The sequence below is a fragment of the Sparus aurata genome, chromosome 4 (genome assembly GCF_900880675.1).
Source record: "Sparus aurata chromosome 4, fSpaAur1.1, whole genome shotgun sequence".
In the NCBI taxonomy this organism is placed as follows: domain Eukaryota; kingdom Metazoa; phylum Chordata; class Actinopteri; order Spariformes; family Sparidae; genus Sparus; species Sparus aurata.
Genome location: NC_044190.1, coordinates 21,091,961 through 21,110,115, shown reverse-complemented (window position 1 = coordinate 21,110,115; position 18,155 = coordinate 21,091,961). Strand labels below are relative to the sequence as shown.

Here is an 18,155-nt window from a genome sequence, read left to right as displayed (position 1 = left end):
GTGGCTGATGTTGGACTACTCCACACAGCTTCAGCACTTTTCTTACTGAAATATGGTTTCTGAATGCACTGCCAGCCATCTGATCTATGTGATACTGATGTACTGTACACGAGCTCAGTCGTGGTTATTGCAGCTCTTTGGACTGTGATATAAAGAAAATCCTGCATGAGGTATAAAATCTGCCGTATCAAAGTTACTCTCTGTTTCACACGATAGCAGGCTACCGACAAATATTATCCTTCCCCATTTGTCACGCTCTGTCCCTCTTTGATAGCTTCGGTGATGAGAGTCCCAAAATCACAGGAGAGTTTTGATCAAAGACTCAGCTCAGCCTTTTGAAAAACTGAATCCTGTGGCACTGATGTGTGTAAAAATGGCACTCCGTGTTTCTGTCTCCTTCAGGTGAGCACCTGCGCGTCTGTCCTCAGGGATTCACCTGCTGCACATCCGAGATGGAGGACAAACTCAACCAGCAGAGCAAAGTGGAGTTTGAGAACTTGGTGGAGAGGAGCAGCCACAATATGAGGACGACGTTCGTCGCGAGGCATAAAAAGTTTGATGGTAAGGTCGATGGATTTGTTTGATATGTTTGACATGCAGAGAATGAGAAACATGCGGGTACTTCCATTTTCAGTAAATATATTCTAAACAAGCCGTTTTTAACAATCACTATGACTTATTAGTACGATGCTGTATGGGTTAATTTGTTTAGATGGACGTTTGTCTCTCTTCCTCTTTCTTGGCTCTTGGCTTCATTATGAGATTCAGTCACACGTCTGCTAGAAGTCCAATTTAAACCAAATGATTGATGACAAGACTAAAGCATTTTAAAACACTGCAAGGAAAAGTTGCAGCTGGTCTTGATGTTGGCTGATGGTGTTCCTTGTGACTCTGCTAATCAAGGTGGGAGTGGCTAGTTTTAGCACATAAGCAGACATATATTATTTGGTAGTTAAGTGTGTGCACAGGACATGCCTATCCCACCTATACCCACGATTGGTCAGGCTCTCCCTTGACACCAGTTGAAAGAATAATCCTGGCACCTGCCATGACCATCAGGCACATCATCTGTTTCAGCAGCCAATCAGTGCTTTATAGCAAAGTCAGCTGGTCAAGTCAGTTACTAATGTTCAGCTGGTCCAAATGGCGGTGTTTTGGATGGGAAGAGATATAGAGGAGGAAGCGAGGCTCTCTGGAGGCATTTCCGTCTCTCGCCAGTCTCCTGTCATCTTAACCGTTTCATCAGAGTGATTGAAGAATATTTTACTCTATATTTTTTTAAGAATGCTTCCTTCAATTGCTTAAGTTCGTAGTTTGTAATCGCTATTACTTTGCTCATTTGTATTTTACAATACCACAAATGATATTCAGCCACAATAAAAGCAAGAATGCTGGCAGATACAAGGGATGTACACAGAGTCGTTGCTATAGAAATGATACACAGTCTTGTAGTCGCATTGGTGTGAAGTGGAAGGTTTTAGCTCGTCTCGCTCTGAATCTTTGGTCTGAACAAGGCTTAAGTAGCTATCACATCTGTCTTTCCACACTGACAAACACAGACTGTATGTGTTTCTGATGTTGCTTTTAGCTTCTCATTCTAAAGGAGCAGCTCACATACCCACAGAACAAGACAGCACTAATGTGGCACCGAGGTGCCAATTGTTACCAGCATTTCAGAATGCTTGAGTGCATACCTGTCTGTAAAGTCAGTGCAATGCACCACTTAAAGGACTCCACATAGGGAACAGTGTTAGATCAGGGTCCTACATTGTCTCCATGCCACTTAAGGGTGGCCACTTTCTGTTTTCACTGTATTCTCTGGTCTACACCTCCCGCTCCTCTAATTTTTCAAAATGGAGAGTCTTCCCTCACAGTCTATACCAGATATGACGTAGGTCATGTTTAAAAAAAGAACAGCAAATTGTAGTCCTGTTGACTTAATGTCTCTGAAAGATCTGTGAGCCTGTTCTCTCAGACTTCTGTGATTCTGCAAAGGTATTATTGATGTTCGAGTGGAAGAGGGACTGAAGGTCCTTTAAAACAAAAAAAAAAGACTCTAATGAATCTTGGATCGGACATTTCATGTGGTCTTTGGCAAACCGTATATCTAAAATCCTTTTTTTTCCTGTTCATGTGATATCCATTGTGATGCACACGGAGAACTGTGTAAAGGAAAGGCGTAAAGCTGAAAAAAGAGGTGTACATTTCACCTGGCCAAAACCATCAAGGATAGTTTATTTCAGGTTTGTCATTGCTGAGTGTTAAAAGATCCATCTGTCAGGCTGGCAGTACCTTCACATCCCTGGGACTGCAGGAGAATTCAATTGTCATTTTAATTGGCAAGATTAGTTTACCAGTATGATTTTCAAACACGGACTGAAAGCCTGACAGGAGGTTCTTTTAAAGCTTGAATAAAGAATCTGGATAATGCAGTTTATTCATTGGATAAATACCTGAATATACATGGTTGTGTAAACCACCAATCTGTTATCAAACAAAGATATGTAATGGAGACAGGATATTTTACAGTTTAATCATCTTTATAGTTCACAGGGAATTTAATGATTATAAACCTACCTGAGCATCTTTTTCTGCAATATAATCTCTAAAAAGAAGTTTTTTATATGGGAGCATACCGGACAACATATACCCCGATACAGATACATCCAATATTGGCCGACCAGTACATCAATCAAGCTCTACTTTCTATCGTTGACCAAAGGGAATTCGAAGAAAGTAGTTGGACGTAATCATCCACTTGCCTCACTGTTATGGATGCAAGATAATTACATATATTATACTATTGTACTGTATTACATATATCCTGAACAACCCTAAGATTGTATTGTTGCAGATCCAGGTATATTTTTATTTATATGCTAAAATAAAGTTGAACCAAATCATATCAGTATCATAACTGTTTGTTCTCAGGCTGTTACAGCTCTGCTTCTCTGCACCACAGCCTACAGTATAGCATTTCACTGCGGGATTGCCTGAGTGTTAAAAACAATATTTTGGAAGTTGACATAATACACTGCTTTGCTCTGACAAAACGGTACAAAACATTCAGGTAGCAGCCTCTCATTTGATGTCAGTGCTTGCCGTCACTTCGTGAGCGACTTGATGGCAGGGCAGAAATTAAACCTGTCTATTGTTTGGTTAAAGTGCTCCCAGCAGCCGGTGTCTGTACCGCACCAATGACTGTTTGTGTGGAAAGAACGTAAACACTTTTTTTGTCCACGTTAATGACATTTTATATGAAACATTAAATGTGTTGAAATTATGTCTTTGTGTAGACCACATTTTAGCCACCAGTGCAATGTGACTTTAGAGAAAAAACTCTGCAATCTTCAATGTCGTCTCTGTTTCAACCTACAAATAAACAAATGATTAAAATGATGACACAAATTGCCTGCATCACACCTAAGACATTCAGTCTGAGTATTACCAGGTTTCTACCACAAATCAAAGTTAATATTCTTGTTTGTGGGATGCAACAGCGAGGTGAGTCATCTGCCTAGCTTATCGTGTCACACATATCCGGACTGACATTCTCCATCGCATTAATTGAGTAATATCATCGATATGAGCTTAGAAATGTAATGTTTTTCAACAGGGACGTTCAGTATTTGGATCAGGTAGTTGGTAGGTGAAAAATTAAGTACGCTACAGCTGTTACTGTATAAACTCAACCAAATTTTATGATTTTTTTTTGTGAAATATGCTGCAAGTATTTGGTTGGTTTGTTGAATTATGTATCAGTTACTGTGACAAACACAATATTAATAGTAAGAGTAACTGTTTACTGTTGTGTGACCTATTTTTGTTTGTTTTGTTTGGTTTATTTACTTTCTTACTGTTTGCCACCTAATTATGACAGTGTGACACTGTCAATTACCGTAATGGAATCCTCATTATACCACACAGTAAAAGATTACAGGGTGTAGTCTATTTACAGTCGTAGAAGTAAGTTACTTTATAGGTTTTGCTTTTGCGAGGCCTCATTACGCTGCAGTTTTTCACAGTGGAGTGCCGTTAGTGATAGCTTCACTGGAGAATGTAGAAGATGCTTGAGCACACAATCTCTTGCATTTCTGAAAGAATGTGTGGGAGTTTTTGTTTTGGGTGCTTATCTCAGCCCATGTCTTCAAGTTATAATAGTTATATTTCTGTACGTTTTCTTCCTCACTTGAAGTTAGCCGGAATAAATGCAGGGAAAAAAAAGTAAACCGGTATAGATTGAATGAAAAAATAGAGGTGTGACCCTCAGCCGTGCACATTTGACACAGAGGATTCAGGTTTCTCTGAGAAATGGATGTAATATGCTGGAGTGGAAAGAACCAATAATTACAAAATAAAAAAAAAGGTTCTGCTTCTGTAAAACTTTTAATTGGTAGCCATGGGTTATGTGAGTGTCGGTGGATTGTTTCAAATGCAGTAAAATACTTTAAAGACTGGAGTGTATTTCTACATTAATACCATATCAAAGACGATGCCTCTGGAGCAATGTCCACATATCTGAACAGTTATAAAGTAACACTGGTAGCACAAATCACTTGTGCCATTCCATCTTCAACATGCGCTCAGCTACTCGACATCACATTCCTTCTCCGTGCGTTAAGCTCCCTCCACCTCATGGGGTTTGAATCATCCCTCATCAATTTTACATGCCCTCATTTCTGTCCCCAGTTATTTATAGGGCCCTATTATGAAAACGTTAACTTACTTTTTGATTACTGACTGCTTCCCCTGGAGGCCTGTGGGTTTTGATGCATTATTGAGCAGTCCTGAAGCCATAAATGACTGTTGCATACAAGTACTAAGGTTATGGTATTCTGAATGTCCAATCATCTGGCCAAATCTTTTCCCCCCATCTCTCAGTGTGCCTTATATCCTTAGAGAGACTTGGAGTCCAATTGAGTTACAGTATGGGGAAAGAAACTCAGAACCAACTTTGCAGCTCTGAATCGCTCTGACTCGGTGTGGTTACACTCCCAACAGGTTTGTGTTATTGGTCTCTGAAAGCATTAGTGTCCTCTGCTGTGGCCCAGTAGGTGCCCTAAGGTAACTCGAATTAAGGGCAAGAAATTAGATGAATATTTTCAATAGTTATGCATGTGTGGGAGAAAGCTCGAGAGATGGAGACAGAGAGAAAGACAGAGTGACACCATGAGGGGAGAGAGAGTTGCATCACATCTGTTAAAGATTAATTGCAGTGGATGAACCATGATAAAAGGTGCCTCATGCTCAGTCAAGTGATTTGAGATTGAAACCGCTGTACAGGGCGGTTTGTGGCCACTGGAGCTGTCATGTTTTTTTTAACATTTCTTTGATTTCTGGTCCTTTATGTTTGAAATGTCACTATTTTATTTGATTATTACATTCTAGACATGATTAAATTTAATTCCAAAAACTAATAAATGGTAGAGCCTTGGATCTTTTACCCACATAAAGCCAATTATTTTTACTGTCTCGATGTTGATTACAAATGCAAAGCGTTGTTGCGGTCCATAAAAAGGGTTGTCAATTGATATTACTGTGAAGGTCCTATTTGTAAGAAAAGTTAATTTTTGAGACTCATTCTCAACGTGTCAAAAACTTGTGCTTTGGGATTGTAGGAGGGGCCATCCAAAGTCAAAGTATTGGGAGTGAGACTCAAAAGTAAATTTTAAAAATTATTTCACCACTAGAAAGATGGCCACTGCATAAAACTTAGCATCAAGAAACACTAATGCGGCCTGCTAGTAACAAACAATATCATATCACAGCTGAACATTCCACTAAAATATGTTTGTATGAAGAGAAACAGACAATGTACAGACTGCTTTTGTGCGGCCCTATACAGTCCCTTTTACACAACGCAGGGACAATGTTTTGGTCACCTCTGTTTACCAAAATTTCAATATTGCATCTAAACAGCATAGCGAGTTTCTGAAAACAGTTTAGTTGAGAAATGGGCAGTAGAGCAGGGGTCAACAACGCGGCACCTGGACTGTCTCCCAATTCATTTAATATATTAAACATTTAGCAGTGTTTCCCACACATATACTTTACTTGGAAAGGCCATTTTAACATGTTATATTAGTTGATAAACTGCTGTCACTTTACCCTTCTCCATCTACACTTTCTGCTGTTACATCCCTCCTGTAAATGCACCGAATGTGATGCGACCTGTGATACCTGCAGGAGAGTAACAGAATATCGGTTTATAGTTTATCAGTACTGCCAAGTTTTGAGAGCTCAATCAGAGTTTGGTAAGATGCCCCCTCAATAAATCCATTGGAGTAAAAGGGGCGACACTCTACCCCTGTTTGACTATACTGTTTGTATCGGTGGATGTGGGTAACATCCCTGAAATACGCCAGACCTAAAGTAGAGCTAAAATCAGATGCACAATCCTTCGGATGACGTGTTTTGACACTTGTATACAGTTGTATATACTACTAAAATTGTAATGACACAGAGGGTTGAAAATTTGCCATATTTATAAAATGTTTCCATGAGAAAAGAATAAGAAAGCTGGACCAGGCACTGTTTTTAAGGTTAGTTGGCAAGCTACTGTACACCAGTAGGTCACATGTGCTCTCAAAGATAGCCCGTTTGCAAGCTTAGTCATTCACCAAACACTAAATTAAGACCGTTTACTCAAGAGATGTGTTTTCTTTCATTGAGTCCTGTATTGTTAATGTGTGCAAACAACATTTTTTGTGTGGAGCAGTTCATACTCTTGCAGAGGAGGGTTATGTAAGAGTGGATGTGCAACACAGCTGATAAGTTTCTCTGGCTTCAAAGCTCAATGGCAAACGTTTGTTAAAGACTTGCTTGACTTATTCTGGCAAATCTGCTTATTGTGGCACTGATATTGATAATTGATTTAAAGACATAATATTTTCTCACTGTCTAAAGACAACTAGCATTTTGCTATACTAGTGCAGTATATATATATATATATATATATATATATATATATATATATATATATATATATATATATATATATATATATATAACCCTCAGGAATAAGGGTTCCACCTTCCCTGACATAGCTTTGACGTATAAAAAGAGGTTCATGACAATTTAATGTCTATATCAATTTGTTCACGTGCTGCTTCAAGCTACAATTCTTCCACTTACATTTAGAGAAATACTACAATATACCTTTGTTTTATGGCTGCACCGTTTCAATTGAAATGTTTCCTTCAGCATTTTACACACCCCTCCAGTTCAGCAGAGTATTTAGTGTTTATAAGTAGGTCTTGTTGGAGTTTAAGAGGTTTTTAATAGAAAGAAATGGAGAGTGTTTGACTCAAGTGTATCTCCACTATTGCTCTCTCTACTTGTCTTTTGTTTTTTGTTGTGTGGTAGATGCTCATTAGATTCAGTTTGGTTGATGCCTTTCTGCCGGGATCTCTGCGAGAGATTAGTGTGTGTGGTTGGTTGACTGAAGCCTGGGTTGAGCAGCAGCCTTGGTTGACTGACTTCTTTGATCCTGCCCCAGTAGAGCTTCTCTGCTCAACGCTGAGAGCTGCAGCGCCCCTCATTCAGCTCAACAATCCCTTATTCACACCAGACTTAAACTAAGAGTGACTGGAACACAACACCCCATTCTCTCTAATCTGTGCTCTCTACAAATTCACAGGCTCCTACTGGACTGTGTAAGCTGGCAGCCGCACAGGGTAAAAACATGACTCCAGTTACAGCATTTCACACATTTATTCTTTATCTCACTCTCTTTTTTTTTTTTTAAGGAATGGGAAATTGTGTCATATCAGGGTTTAATGGAAATTACAAGAAACTGCCTTTCTTCTATCAGTTAGACACAAGTGAATCAACTGACACAACTCTTTCTCGACTCATTATTAAATAACATCTTGATAGTTTTTACATTAATTGTTCAGTGCATTGACGTTGTTTGCGCTCTGCAGAATACTTAATGGGCAAATTTGAAGAATAAGCACTGAGTGCATTTTTTATGCATGAAAGAGCAGTAAATGGGACCTAAAATATGTTACTCATAACAGTCGACACATTGGTCCCGTGCATGGTGCTGTGGCCTCTTTTAAACAAAGAGAGGAGGAAAATAAAATGAAGCTTTGATGATAAAATCGGAGTGATGAATCACACTCAACAGTGCACTTCAAAAATCGACCCCATTTAAAAACAACAGAGGGAAAGTTGAGGATCTGTGAACCAACACGTCGTAACTTATTATGTCAGCAATATTTTCTCACAGAGTAATGGACAATAGTTTTCCTTCCATTTAAATCACTTTTTCCTCATAAAACAAAAACTATAATAACTCCGGCCTATCTCGGCATTGTTGGCGAACTGCCAAATGCTTTTGATCTTTCATTTCCAATCAACCGACCTGTGCAGCTTCAGCGCTACGAGCACTGCTGATTGGTGCATTAGGGGACGTTTACTTTTGGCCAAGAGCTCTTCAAATAAGCACTAATGAAGCATTACAATTAACCAGATATTTTCGAGTAAATGTAAATCGGTATGCAATGTAGTCAAATAATTGAGAGAAAGCCTCCAACAATGAGGTCTTGAAATAAGTAAAATTGGGCACCTGCAAGAGATTAATTGACATACATAAAATAAAACCATTAAAATCAAGATGCTTTCTTTTTGAATTAATCGTGAACTGTTCAGTCCACCGACGAGCCTAATGTAAAGTTGCATCCAAATAAACAAAACAATAATTAGCCTTCAAGCAGGATATTTTACCGACAATTTCACGAGATTGATTGTTTTTGTGTTTGACTGACACGGTAAATATGTTCTGCCATTTTCCCACACACTAAGTGTGGAGGCTTGGTTAGAGTGAGTCACACCACACTCTGATGGATGGTCCTTTCTTTATAGCATCTCTTTGTGTGACCTTCTTAATGAAAACCTTTCACTCTGATTCAAAGAGAGAGGCCGTGGTATTGAGCCTCAGTGCTGTTGGTTTTTGTTGACCAAAAACAGAGATGAAACTTTGTGACTCTGGATTTATATAATGCAGCATGTTAACAACAAGATGATTTTCAATTAAGTTCATCAAAATCAAGCCTATAGTTTGGTCTGGGTGAATAAACACAACAAATTCATAGTTCCAACTCCACAAACATTGCATTAATAGTCTCTTGTCCTCGTACCTATCCATATATACATAAATGCAACCTTCGGCGATCTACTAACTTCCCAAGACATCGCAAACTCTTCACATGTATCATTCATGTTTGACATTCACTGAAGTGCTTGCAAAGTAAATGTTTTGAAAATGTCCACAATTCATAGCTGACATCAAGTGATTACATCAAAACAGGATCTCGAAGGTCCTCATTAAACTTTTCTTGTCCCAGTTAATCTCCGAAGCTGTGAACTAGAATTATGATCAGCCGTTTTGTCAAGAGAAGCTATTTAAACCTTTTAAAAAAGCAAACGATTTGTTCACTTTTAAATGTTGGAAGAGCATCCTTGAACTCCTCAATCTAACTTGTCTGTTCTGTTTCTGCAACATGAATGATATCTCGAACACATTTAATTACCCTGTGCTCCACTGTTTCAGACTGAGTGCTTGAGTTTGTGGACTGATTTGTAATTTCCATTATCCTTTGTGCATAATATAATAGCCAACATTATTAATTTATACCATGAATAAATTGAATAAAGAGGTTACACTTGATATACAGTGCAAGATTCTGATGAGATCTGGCCCCATTTAGACATTACACTCGAGTTGAGGGTTTGGCTGCCACGGCCAGCTGGACACTCATTTGGCAGGAATAAACCTGTTAAATACATCAGGTCCTGTGGGGGTTTGGCATTTATTAGCCAACAGTGTGGAGAGTATCCCGCTACGTAATTATAGTTAAAATTAATTTATAAGATAAACAAGACTAAAAGTATAAAGCTGTTATTGATCGTGGTTGGCATATTTATTAGTCCAATCTTGTTAATTAAGTAATACAAAGAGGTCGTTAAAGCAGACAACTCTCTTGGCAACATCAAAATATGTTTACCTTAATCAGTCTATTTACATCGATAGATATTCTTTGTGCAAAGTAAACATCTTGGTGTGGAGACGATCCTAGAAGTGAAGCAAATGGAGTGCCCACAATGTTGATTCATCTGGCAATGTGGTCATAAGATTTTATTATTTCTTGTATACTTGATGGAGATTTTGCACTGACAATGAGTGATCATTCTCTGTGACATGTCCAGTCAGTCAAATTGATTTTATTAATATATCCAGAATAACAACTTTGCCACACAGGGCTAATCTTGCTTGTTGGAGAAGATGATGAGGAGATGAAGGGGACATTAACCTGACATGGTCAGGGAAATTTAAAGCTAAAGGCTAACAGCGATATTAGTTTCTCCAACAGGCTAACATTCATGTTAGCTTTTCCGGGGTAACATGTGTAGTCTTTCAATCATAATATTTCAGTGTTCACTGTTCCCTGTCTTTATCGTCATTGCCTTTTCCCTGAATTTTAGCAGTTATTTTGTGTTGAGCCATCCTGAGGAATTTCTTCAGTTAGGACAATTCTTTAATAGCAAAATTGCAATCCTAAGGCAATATTGGTGTAAATGTGCCTGCAGTTAGGAAACGTGTTTCTGTCCTCCTAAATGTCCTCCTAAACTAAGATAGGATTTCAAATTTGTGAACCTTTCAGACTTAGGAAGTTTCTATAATGTGGCCCCTACTCTCTTGTCTTTTGTGTAAAATGTAAAAATATCTAGGCCAGTCAAATCATTAAAAAGATACAATCCAACTATACTTGAATTGTATGTAGCTCAGTATATACCAGTAGTCCAGTAATATAAATTATAAATGTGCCTCAAGGGGCTTTACTTGTACATATACATTACGCACTATACTCAGACCTTTAATTTTGATAAGGAAAAACTCCCCCCAAAACCCTTTTTCCTCAGGAAAAAACCATGACAATGACATCATGACACTGAACCATACCCCTTCCAAATACCGGACACATTACACAGGACATAAAACAAATGTAGGGAACACAAAGGTCACCACAGGACTTGGTAACCATCCGATGGTACAACGCCCTCATTACACAGGAGATGACACTAAATTACACACAGGGCAGGACATCTGCGAGGACAGGGCACACATTGATTTAACCTCCGCAGTCCAGTGATGAAGCTGAAACCTCGATTGACAGTCGTACGCCCATTTCTAATGAAATCTAAAACCATGTGGACACGCAGTTCCTGGAAGTATTCATAAATAAATAACCTCTGTTTTGATGTCCCTGCGTTATCCTAAGTGAATGTCAGGAAGCCTGTAATTCTCTGAGGACAGAGGGAATGGGGTCTGTCCAGCAATGCTTTAGCTGAGAGTTGGTGGCAGCCTCCATCATCTGGCACAGGCTGCAGCCCGGTGTCACTTTTGTACTTCAGGATGGATGGCTCTGTATTGCCTGGACACTGTTAACTCTGTCCCACTGGTGAGCTTCAAGGAGAGGCTATAAGAGGCGCACCTTTCCACAAGCCACTGCAACAGCAAAAAAGAAAAATGAGGAGGAAATCCACGGGCCTGGTGAAATGTGATTCTTCTTTTCAATATATTTATTTATTAAATTAAACTTTGTGTCAGATATTGAAACACATACACTGCGAAAACTCACTTACAAAGGATCCTGTTCTCGGGATATTGAGTTTGCTCGGGCTACAGCTGTGATCATGCCTGTCTATTGAGAGAGATGAAAAATGCTTCCCACCCTCCTGCAAAGATGGTGATATTCTCCACTCATAGATCCCCACGGTTCCTCCCTTTTGATTTCAGGGCCTCATTTAAAACTCACTATATTAGAGGTTACAGTTGGCGGTTGTAATTGTAAGTGCTTAATGGTCAATAGTAAGAGTGTCAAATGAAGGGTGGTTTTGTAATCACAAATTATAAATACAATTTTTATCATACAACAAGGCAGTTATTGGTAAGAAAAGGCATATTTACTATTCTTAGTGTTCGTAAATGAGGTGTCCTGGGGCATGCTGTAATTTTCAGTCATTGTTGGTACAAGATCTGAGGCACAAAATCTGGCTGTGCCCGCTGTGTGTGTGTGTGGGTGTGTGTGTGGGAGTGTGTGTGTGTGTGTGTGTGTGTGTGTGTGTGTGTGTGTGTGTGTGTGTGTGTGTGTGAAAAAAGCTACAAAACACATCTTTATATTGAAATCAAAACAATGATTTTGCCTGAGGAACCTTATATAACTGTTATTAGACTGGTCAGAGTTATTAAATATTTCTTGTAATTGTTTTGTTCTAATAGAATTCAATTACAAATTTAGAGTCAGATAATCAGGCTTTGGCTAAATGGCTGTGTAGCCCTGCAACTTACAGTAGAGCACTTGATAAATACTCGAAAATCTTGCACGATTCAAAATGCATTTAAGCTAGGTTTGTTTTCGAAGCAATTTTTTGTTCTATTTGTGGAAACTCTCTTAATGTCTCAAATGCTCATGAAAAAGTCTACCTGTCTGTCTACCTACAAAACTGCCTGTCTGTGTGCAATCTGCCCGTGCACTCATTGCGCATGATTGCAGCCATAGTTTCCCCAAAATAATAAAACTAGCTTGACAGCAGTAAGTGCTCACATTTGCCATGTCTGTCTAAAAGTGATTGTGACAATACAGGGTGTTTTTCCTATAGGTGAATGAGACATGATGTAGTTGGATCCAGTTAGCAATGACAATGTTGTGCTGTGCTCAGGACACAGCAGCACTGACCACCCAAGCCACAGAATAACCTGCAGTGTACTCATTTAACGTCTAACCCAGTTAGCACAAAGCACACACCCGCAGCAGTGAGGAGTAACTGCCGCCTTTTAGGACTTGTAATGGCTATTTTTATTGTGTGTGATTGTGGCACTTAAGACTATTTTATTTGCTTTTATTCATATACTCTCTTTTTTGTTGTTTGATACCTTTAGAATGTAGCTTGCTCTTGCTGGTTTCTCCAAGCTTACAGACCCCAGCTTTGAAAGAATTATAGTCAATCGTATGAATCGAAAGAACCAGGTGGTCAAAATAAATTGGAAGCAGAGTAAACATCTGTATTGACAGAAAAAATGCCAGACTGCAGACCTGAAGCTGCATTGCTCTCATACAATGACCAGCCACCATCGTTAAGTGAGTGAGAGTGACCACAACAGTGTAGCATCTGAACATTGCTTCAGTCCCGCTGTTGCATGGACAAAAGCTCACCTTCATTTAGAACTGACACAGTATATATAGCAAGGACAAAAATGAACAATACGCAGAATATTTTTTTTTCCTTCTGAGAACCTCAGTATCCTCACTGAAGCTCCAGAAACACTCTGCAGGATGGATTAGTCTGACAAAGCTCTGCATGGAAGCTTTCATGGGGAGAGGCACTCCAGCAGCCAGGTTGAGACAAAGCTGCTTATCCACAGGGTCACAGTAATGTAATGGTGTGTGCAGCCAATTTGCTCCTTGCTATTCAACGGGTATGAATATCATCCACGGGAGGAAATCACTTTGATTTTCTGAGCCTTGCTAATTGACTTCTCCGGTGTGCCTCAACACTGAACTCGGTGTCAGATCTTGGAAGACACAAAGATGCTCTCAGCAAAGGTGGATTTTGTCAATATAATTACCTGAACAGACGAGAGGACCTATAGCTCTGCCCCTGAGTTTTGGGATGGACCCAAGTCTGAAAGGGGTTAAGTTGCTAAATAATGTTCCTCAGATGTTTAACACTGTCAAATGACACAGTAGAACCATTGCTAGGTTATTACATTTTGCCCTTTGAGGTATCATAGTATTGTATTTAATTATAATATTAAAGTAATTATAATACCGTAGTCACCATTAGGATTAAGCATATCGCACTAGATTGTGAAAGCAAAGCACTGCATTACAAATACCAGGGTTTCTCACATCATATTATTTGTTTTTTCTTTTTAGATAATACTTTAGTTATTTGTCTAGGGCTGCAAAATGGTGAGGACCCAAATGCAGACACAGCGACAAGCAGGAACACGTAACAATAAGCAAGATCGAATGAACTGAGGCTGTATTTCAAATATCAAAGGCGGGCAACAAAAGGTTTAGGAACAAAAATCAAGAGCAAAACTAGACAAATTACAGCCAAGGATGACTAAAGGAACACAGACCAAATACAGGCAAAACACAAGGAGAAGACTGGACCGGGGAATTGATACAGGACGAAAAGAGACAGACTGACACGTTAGGGGAAAAACACAGGCTAAAGTAAACACAGGCTAATGAACGAATGAACAGGAAGTGGAAAGTCACAAAGAGACACATGAAGATAACTAGAAACCCAAACCATGACATTATTCTGCTCATAAGAGTACTACTGTAATACTGCTGGGATCACTACGGACAGTTTAAAATTAACGCAGGATTAAAATTAACGCAGCAGAATCAGAGACATTTTATTTTTTTTTATTCGGCATATTGTTCCTCCTTGTCAAAACATGGCACCAGTCAGAGATCAAGGTGTGCTATGCTCGTAGCGTCTAATGTATCCTTAAGTACCATGGCTCAGGCAGAGATGAGGAATGGGTTGCAGACATCTGGTGACTTCAATTTTTTTCCCCACACCACAAGGTGTTTTTTTTTTCAAGTAACATTAAATACACTTTGATGTGAGAAGAAACACATTTAATTGTTATATATGTTTTTGTTTTGATTAAGAGTTACTGAGCACATGGACAAGGAATAACAGAAGTCCCAAATCATCAGTATGTTGTATCTTCTATCTTTGTGTTATCAGAGAGCATCAAAATGCAACCTTCAAGTTAGTCATCAGAAATTACTAACATAACATCACCCCCACTGCCACTTGGTAGAAGGCTACATTTTATCTTACAAAGGATAATGTATGCTAATAGGGAGCACTGAGTAACGAGGATTTTATAGCAACAATGACATCTGCAAGTTGTTGCCTTGTGGCCACTTCATGTGTCATCAAACAAACTGATCTTGAATTAAAGCAAGTATACAGTAGCTCAATTTAAGTTCATTTGCATTTTTAATATACTGTAGATTATACTATTCTGACAAGTAGTGATGCTCACAGCCATTGCAGGGCATGGGCTGTAGGACAATCAAACGAAGAATCTGTGTCATGCCTTGAGGCTATTGTTATTTATTGTTATTGGTATTTTCGCTTCTTTGTGTTATGTAACTCAACATGCAAATAGTAAAATATTTATAGGTTCTGGCTCAAAATCAAGACTAAAGGTTCTTTAAAAAAATGTTTGGGATGGTGCCATCATAACAGGAGAGTAAAATACTGTAACTGCATAGTAAGATTAAACAGTAATATCTTACTTCACAATTCAATTGTATGATTATTTTGCTATAGATGTTTTTAATATTAAAATTGCAAAAGCACAACCGACACTGTAATCAGATCATCACGTAATATATTGCTGGACAATAATCAGTTTTGGCTAAAGTCATTAAGCCTTTTAAAGTATTCTCCACTGGATGAATCCAACAGATGATTCCGTTATTACAGCAAGCAGGCAGTAATATAATCACTTTTAATGGAAACACAAACTAAAGCCTAACAAGCCAATCAGATTACACTTGAAACATTAATAGTCGACGTGCTCTGGATACTGGGTGGAGGACACCGGCAGAGATTTGCTGTGTTGTTATTTTATGCTCAGCGTTACTGCAGCTTTGGAACACCATCAGTGTTTCAGCGGTTCTTGTGGGAGTTTGATATTTTATACATTTTTTTTTAGGGCCAACGATCATATGAATCCAAACCTAAGGGTGGTGAGATTAAACCGTGAGCAGACTAGGTCAAACAGCCAAACAACATTGCTTAGAAATGCCTGAAGTTCAAACTAAGTTCAAACATGTGTTTGCAAAACAGATCTACAACATTTATAATTACCATATTTATGCAAGTGGATGTAGCTGCTGATTTGTGGGTACTGTGTGTGTATATTTCTTGGCTAAATAAGAGTAACTGGATTCTCTCTTGCTGCTAACAAACAGCCAGTTTCATGTTATCTCTCGGCGCTGGCAGCCTGTTCTCAGCTCCGGGATGTCAGTCAGTGCAGAGATTCAGCAAAGTATTCAGCAGAGAGACAAAGCAAGATCATGAACTTGTTACGCTGCAGGTGTGTCAGTCAGTCAAGCTCACATTTATCTTTTGGTTTCTGTCCAAGCTCGGGCCTCTCAACGCGCTCCCAGAAACACACACTACATGGGGATTTAAACGGCTCTGTTATGGGCTTTAACAAACCAGCTCTTGATCCTGCCTTTTGTACCTCTCAGTATTTGGGCTTTAGCATACAGTAAGCCAGTTTTCTCCTTTTAATTTTTTTTTTTCTTTTTATCGGCGAACCTTAATAACAGCAACCACAACAACATTTTTTTACCTCAAAATAACAGCTGCAAATCATTGTGATGGCACAGCATCCTAATGATAGAGTGAATGGTTTCTCTGTCTCTGTTTAACTTAAGTGAGAGGGGAGGATCATAGCTTTACATACATGGTTACTTCAAGGTACATTTTCTGAACACGTAACATTGTTATGTTTGTAGTTTGGCACCAACATTACAACTGAGAATTGTTACAGACATGAGATTCGTATTTAAAACAGCAGTAGTTCAACTCAGAGACTGTGGGGGGCACCAAATCACACAAAACGTCAATTTCGACATAATGTTGCTTTAACCAAGAAAATTAAACAATGGGGTGAGCAATTAAACAATTATCAGTTTCATTATCCAGTCGATCAACTAGTTAATGTATATTCAAATATCTACTTGGAATGGGCTGGGCTTGAATTGAAGTGGTTGGTGCTTAAACCTGAAGTAGGTTCTTAATTCAAGCCGGAAATTTATTGATTGATGGTTGAGAGGAAGTTACTATGTTTATTCGAAATAATAAAAGATTTACGGATTTGTCTTCAACATGAGTATTGACACTGTTTTCTTCTGCGCTCAATTCTTCTTTCTTAAATAGATTTATCAAATTAATGATTTTGAGGAATTTTCAAGAAAAAGATTTGTAGCTTAATACCGAAGGAGAATTAAAGATTTAGATTTTTTTTTTGTTTCTTTCTTTTTTAATACATGAGCATACATTACTATAGTGAGACAACAATTTCATGTCTTTTGTTTTATTTCATTAAACCATACATATGTGTTGATTGTTTTTTTTACCATAATAATGCGGGGATGAATTATTGTTATTTTGGTAGCATGAGCATGACATAACTTTATTTAATGAATTCAAAGCAAAGTTTTATGTGCAAAGTTGAAATCAAGCTTTCTCAAAATTTCAAAATAACCACTTTTAGAATAATTAAACATTATCCTAGCAGTGGTATTTGAATAAATTTTGCATGCCACAGTTTGTGGAGATTTAAAAAAACAGACATTGTGATCTCACTTTGGGGACGAGAGATGTAACATGTTCCAGTATTCACACAACAAAAACCTCTATCAAACATGCAGTGGGGTTGTCCGTGAACCCTGGTGTGTGGAGGACTGGAGGTCAGCAGGCAAGGTGTTGTTGAAAGAGATGAGTGTTCAGTCTGTATCAGGAAGTGGAGGCAGAATCTGTCAAACTGACCGAGAAGGAAGAAAGAAACGGCCAGTGAAAGCTTGAAGTAGCAGAGTGCTGTGAGAGATCACCAGGGTCATTATTTTACTGTTAGGGTAGTTGTTTCGTCCACCATGAACAAAATAATAACATGAACACCCCACTAAATAATGCAGTTGAATGACAAAACCAAAATCCAATGATGACACAAAATACAGGCTGCAAAACTACCAGAGATTTTATTCAACACCTGCTTGACACAATGTAAATAATTCAACGTTGCAAAATCCTCAGAATGAGTGTCATGTCTGGGCTGCAGAATTAAATTGTATTATATTTGATGTGTGTTATTGTTTCCGTGTTCTTTAACAACCACGCAATGTGCTAAATTGAAACAATCAGTAAATGCTGTTGTCTATATAAAGTTGAGAACAATTTACAAAATAGATATATCTTACTGTATCTCACTATTTTACTTTTCAATCTATGTTTATTTTTTATACCCACTTACTCTTTTGAGGATTGTGCAGACTGGAGGCAATCTCAGTATGCAGCGAGCAAAAGGTGGGGGAACACCC

The 18,155-nt window shown here is 38.5% G+C and overlaps 1 protein-coding gene across 2 annotated transcripts in view; it reads left to right on the top strand.

Moving 5' to 3' along the window:
- The window catches only part of gpc6a (glypican 6a), a 179,905-nt gene that overhangs the window by 35,710 nt on the left and 126,040 nt on the right, over positions 1–18,155 (top strand). For both annotated transcript variants that reach the window (XM_030414720.1, XM_030414719.1), the window contains exon 2: positions 403–561. In XM_030414720.1, the coding sequence (XP_030270580.1) occupies positions 403–561 (159 nt within the window). The remainder of the gene's footprint in view (positions 1–402; positions 562–18,155) is intronic.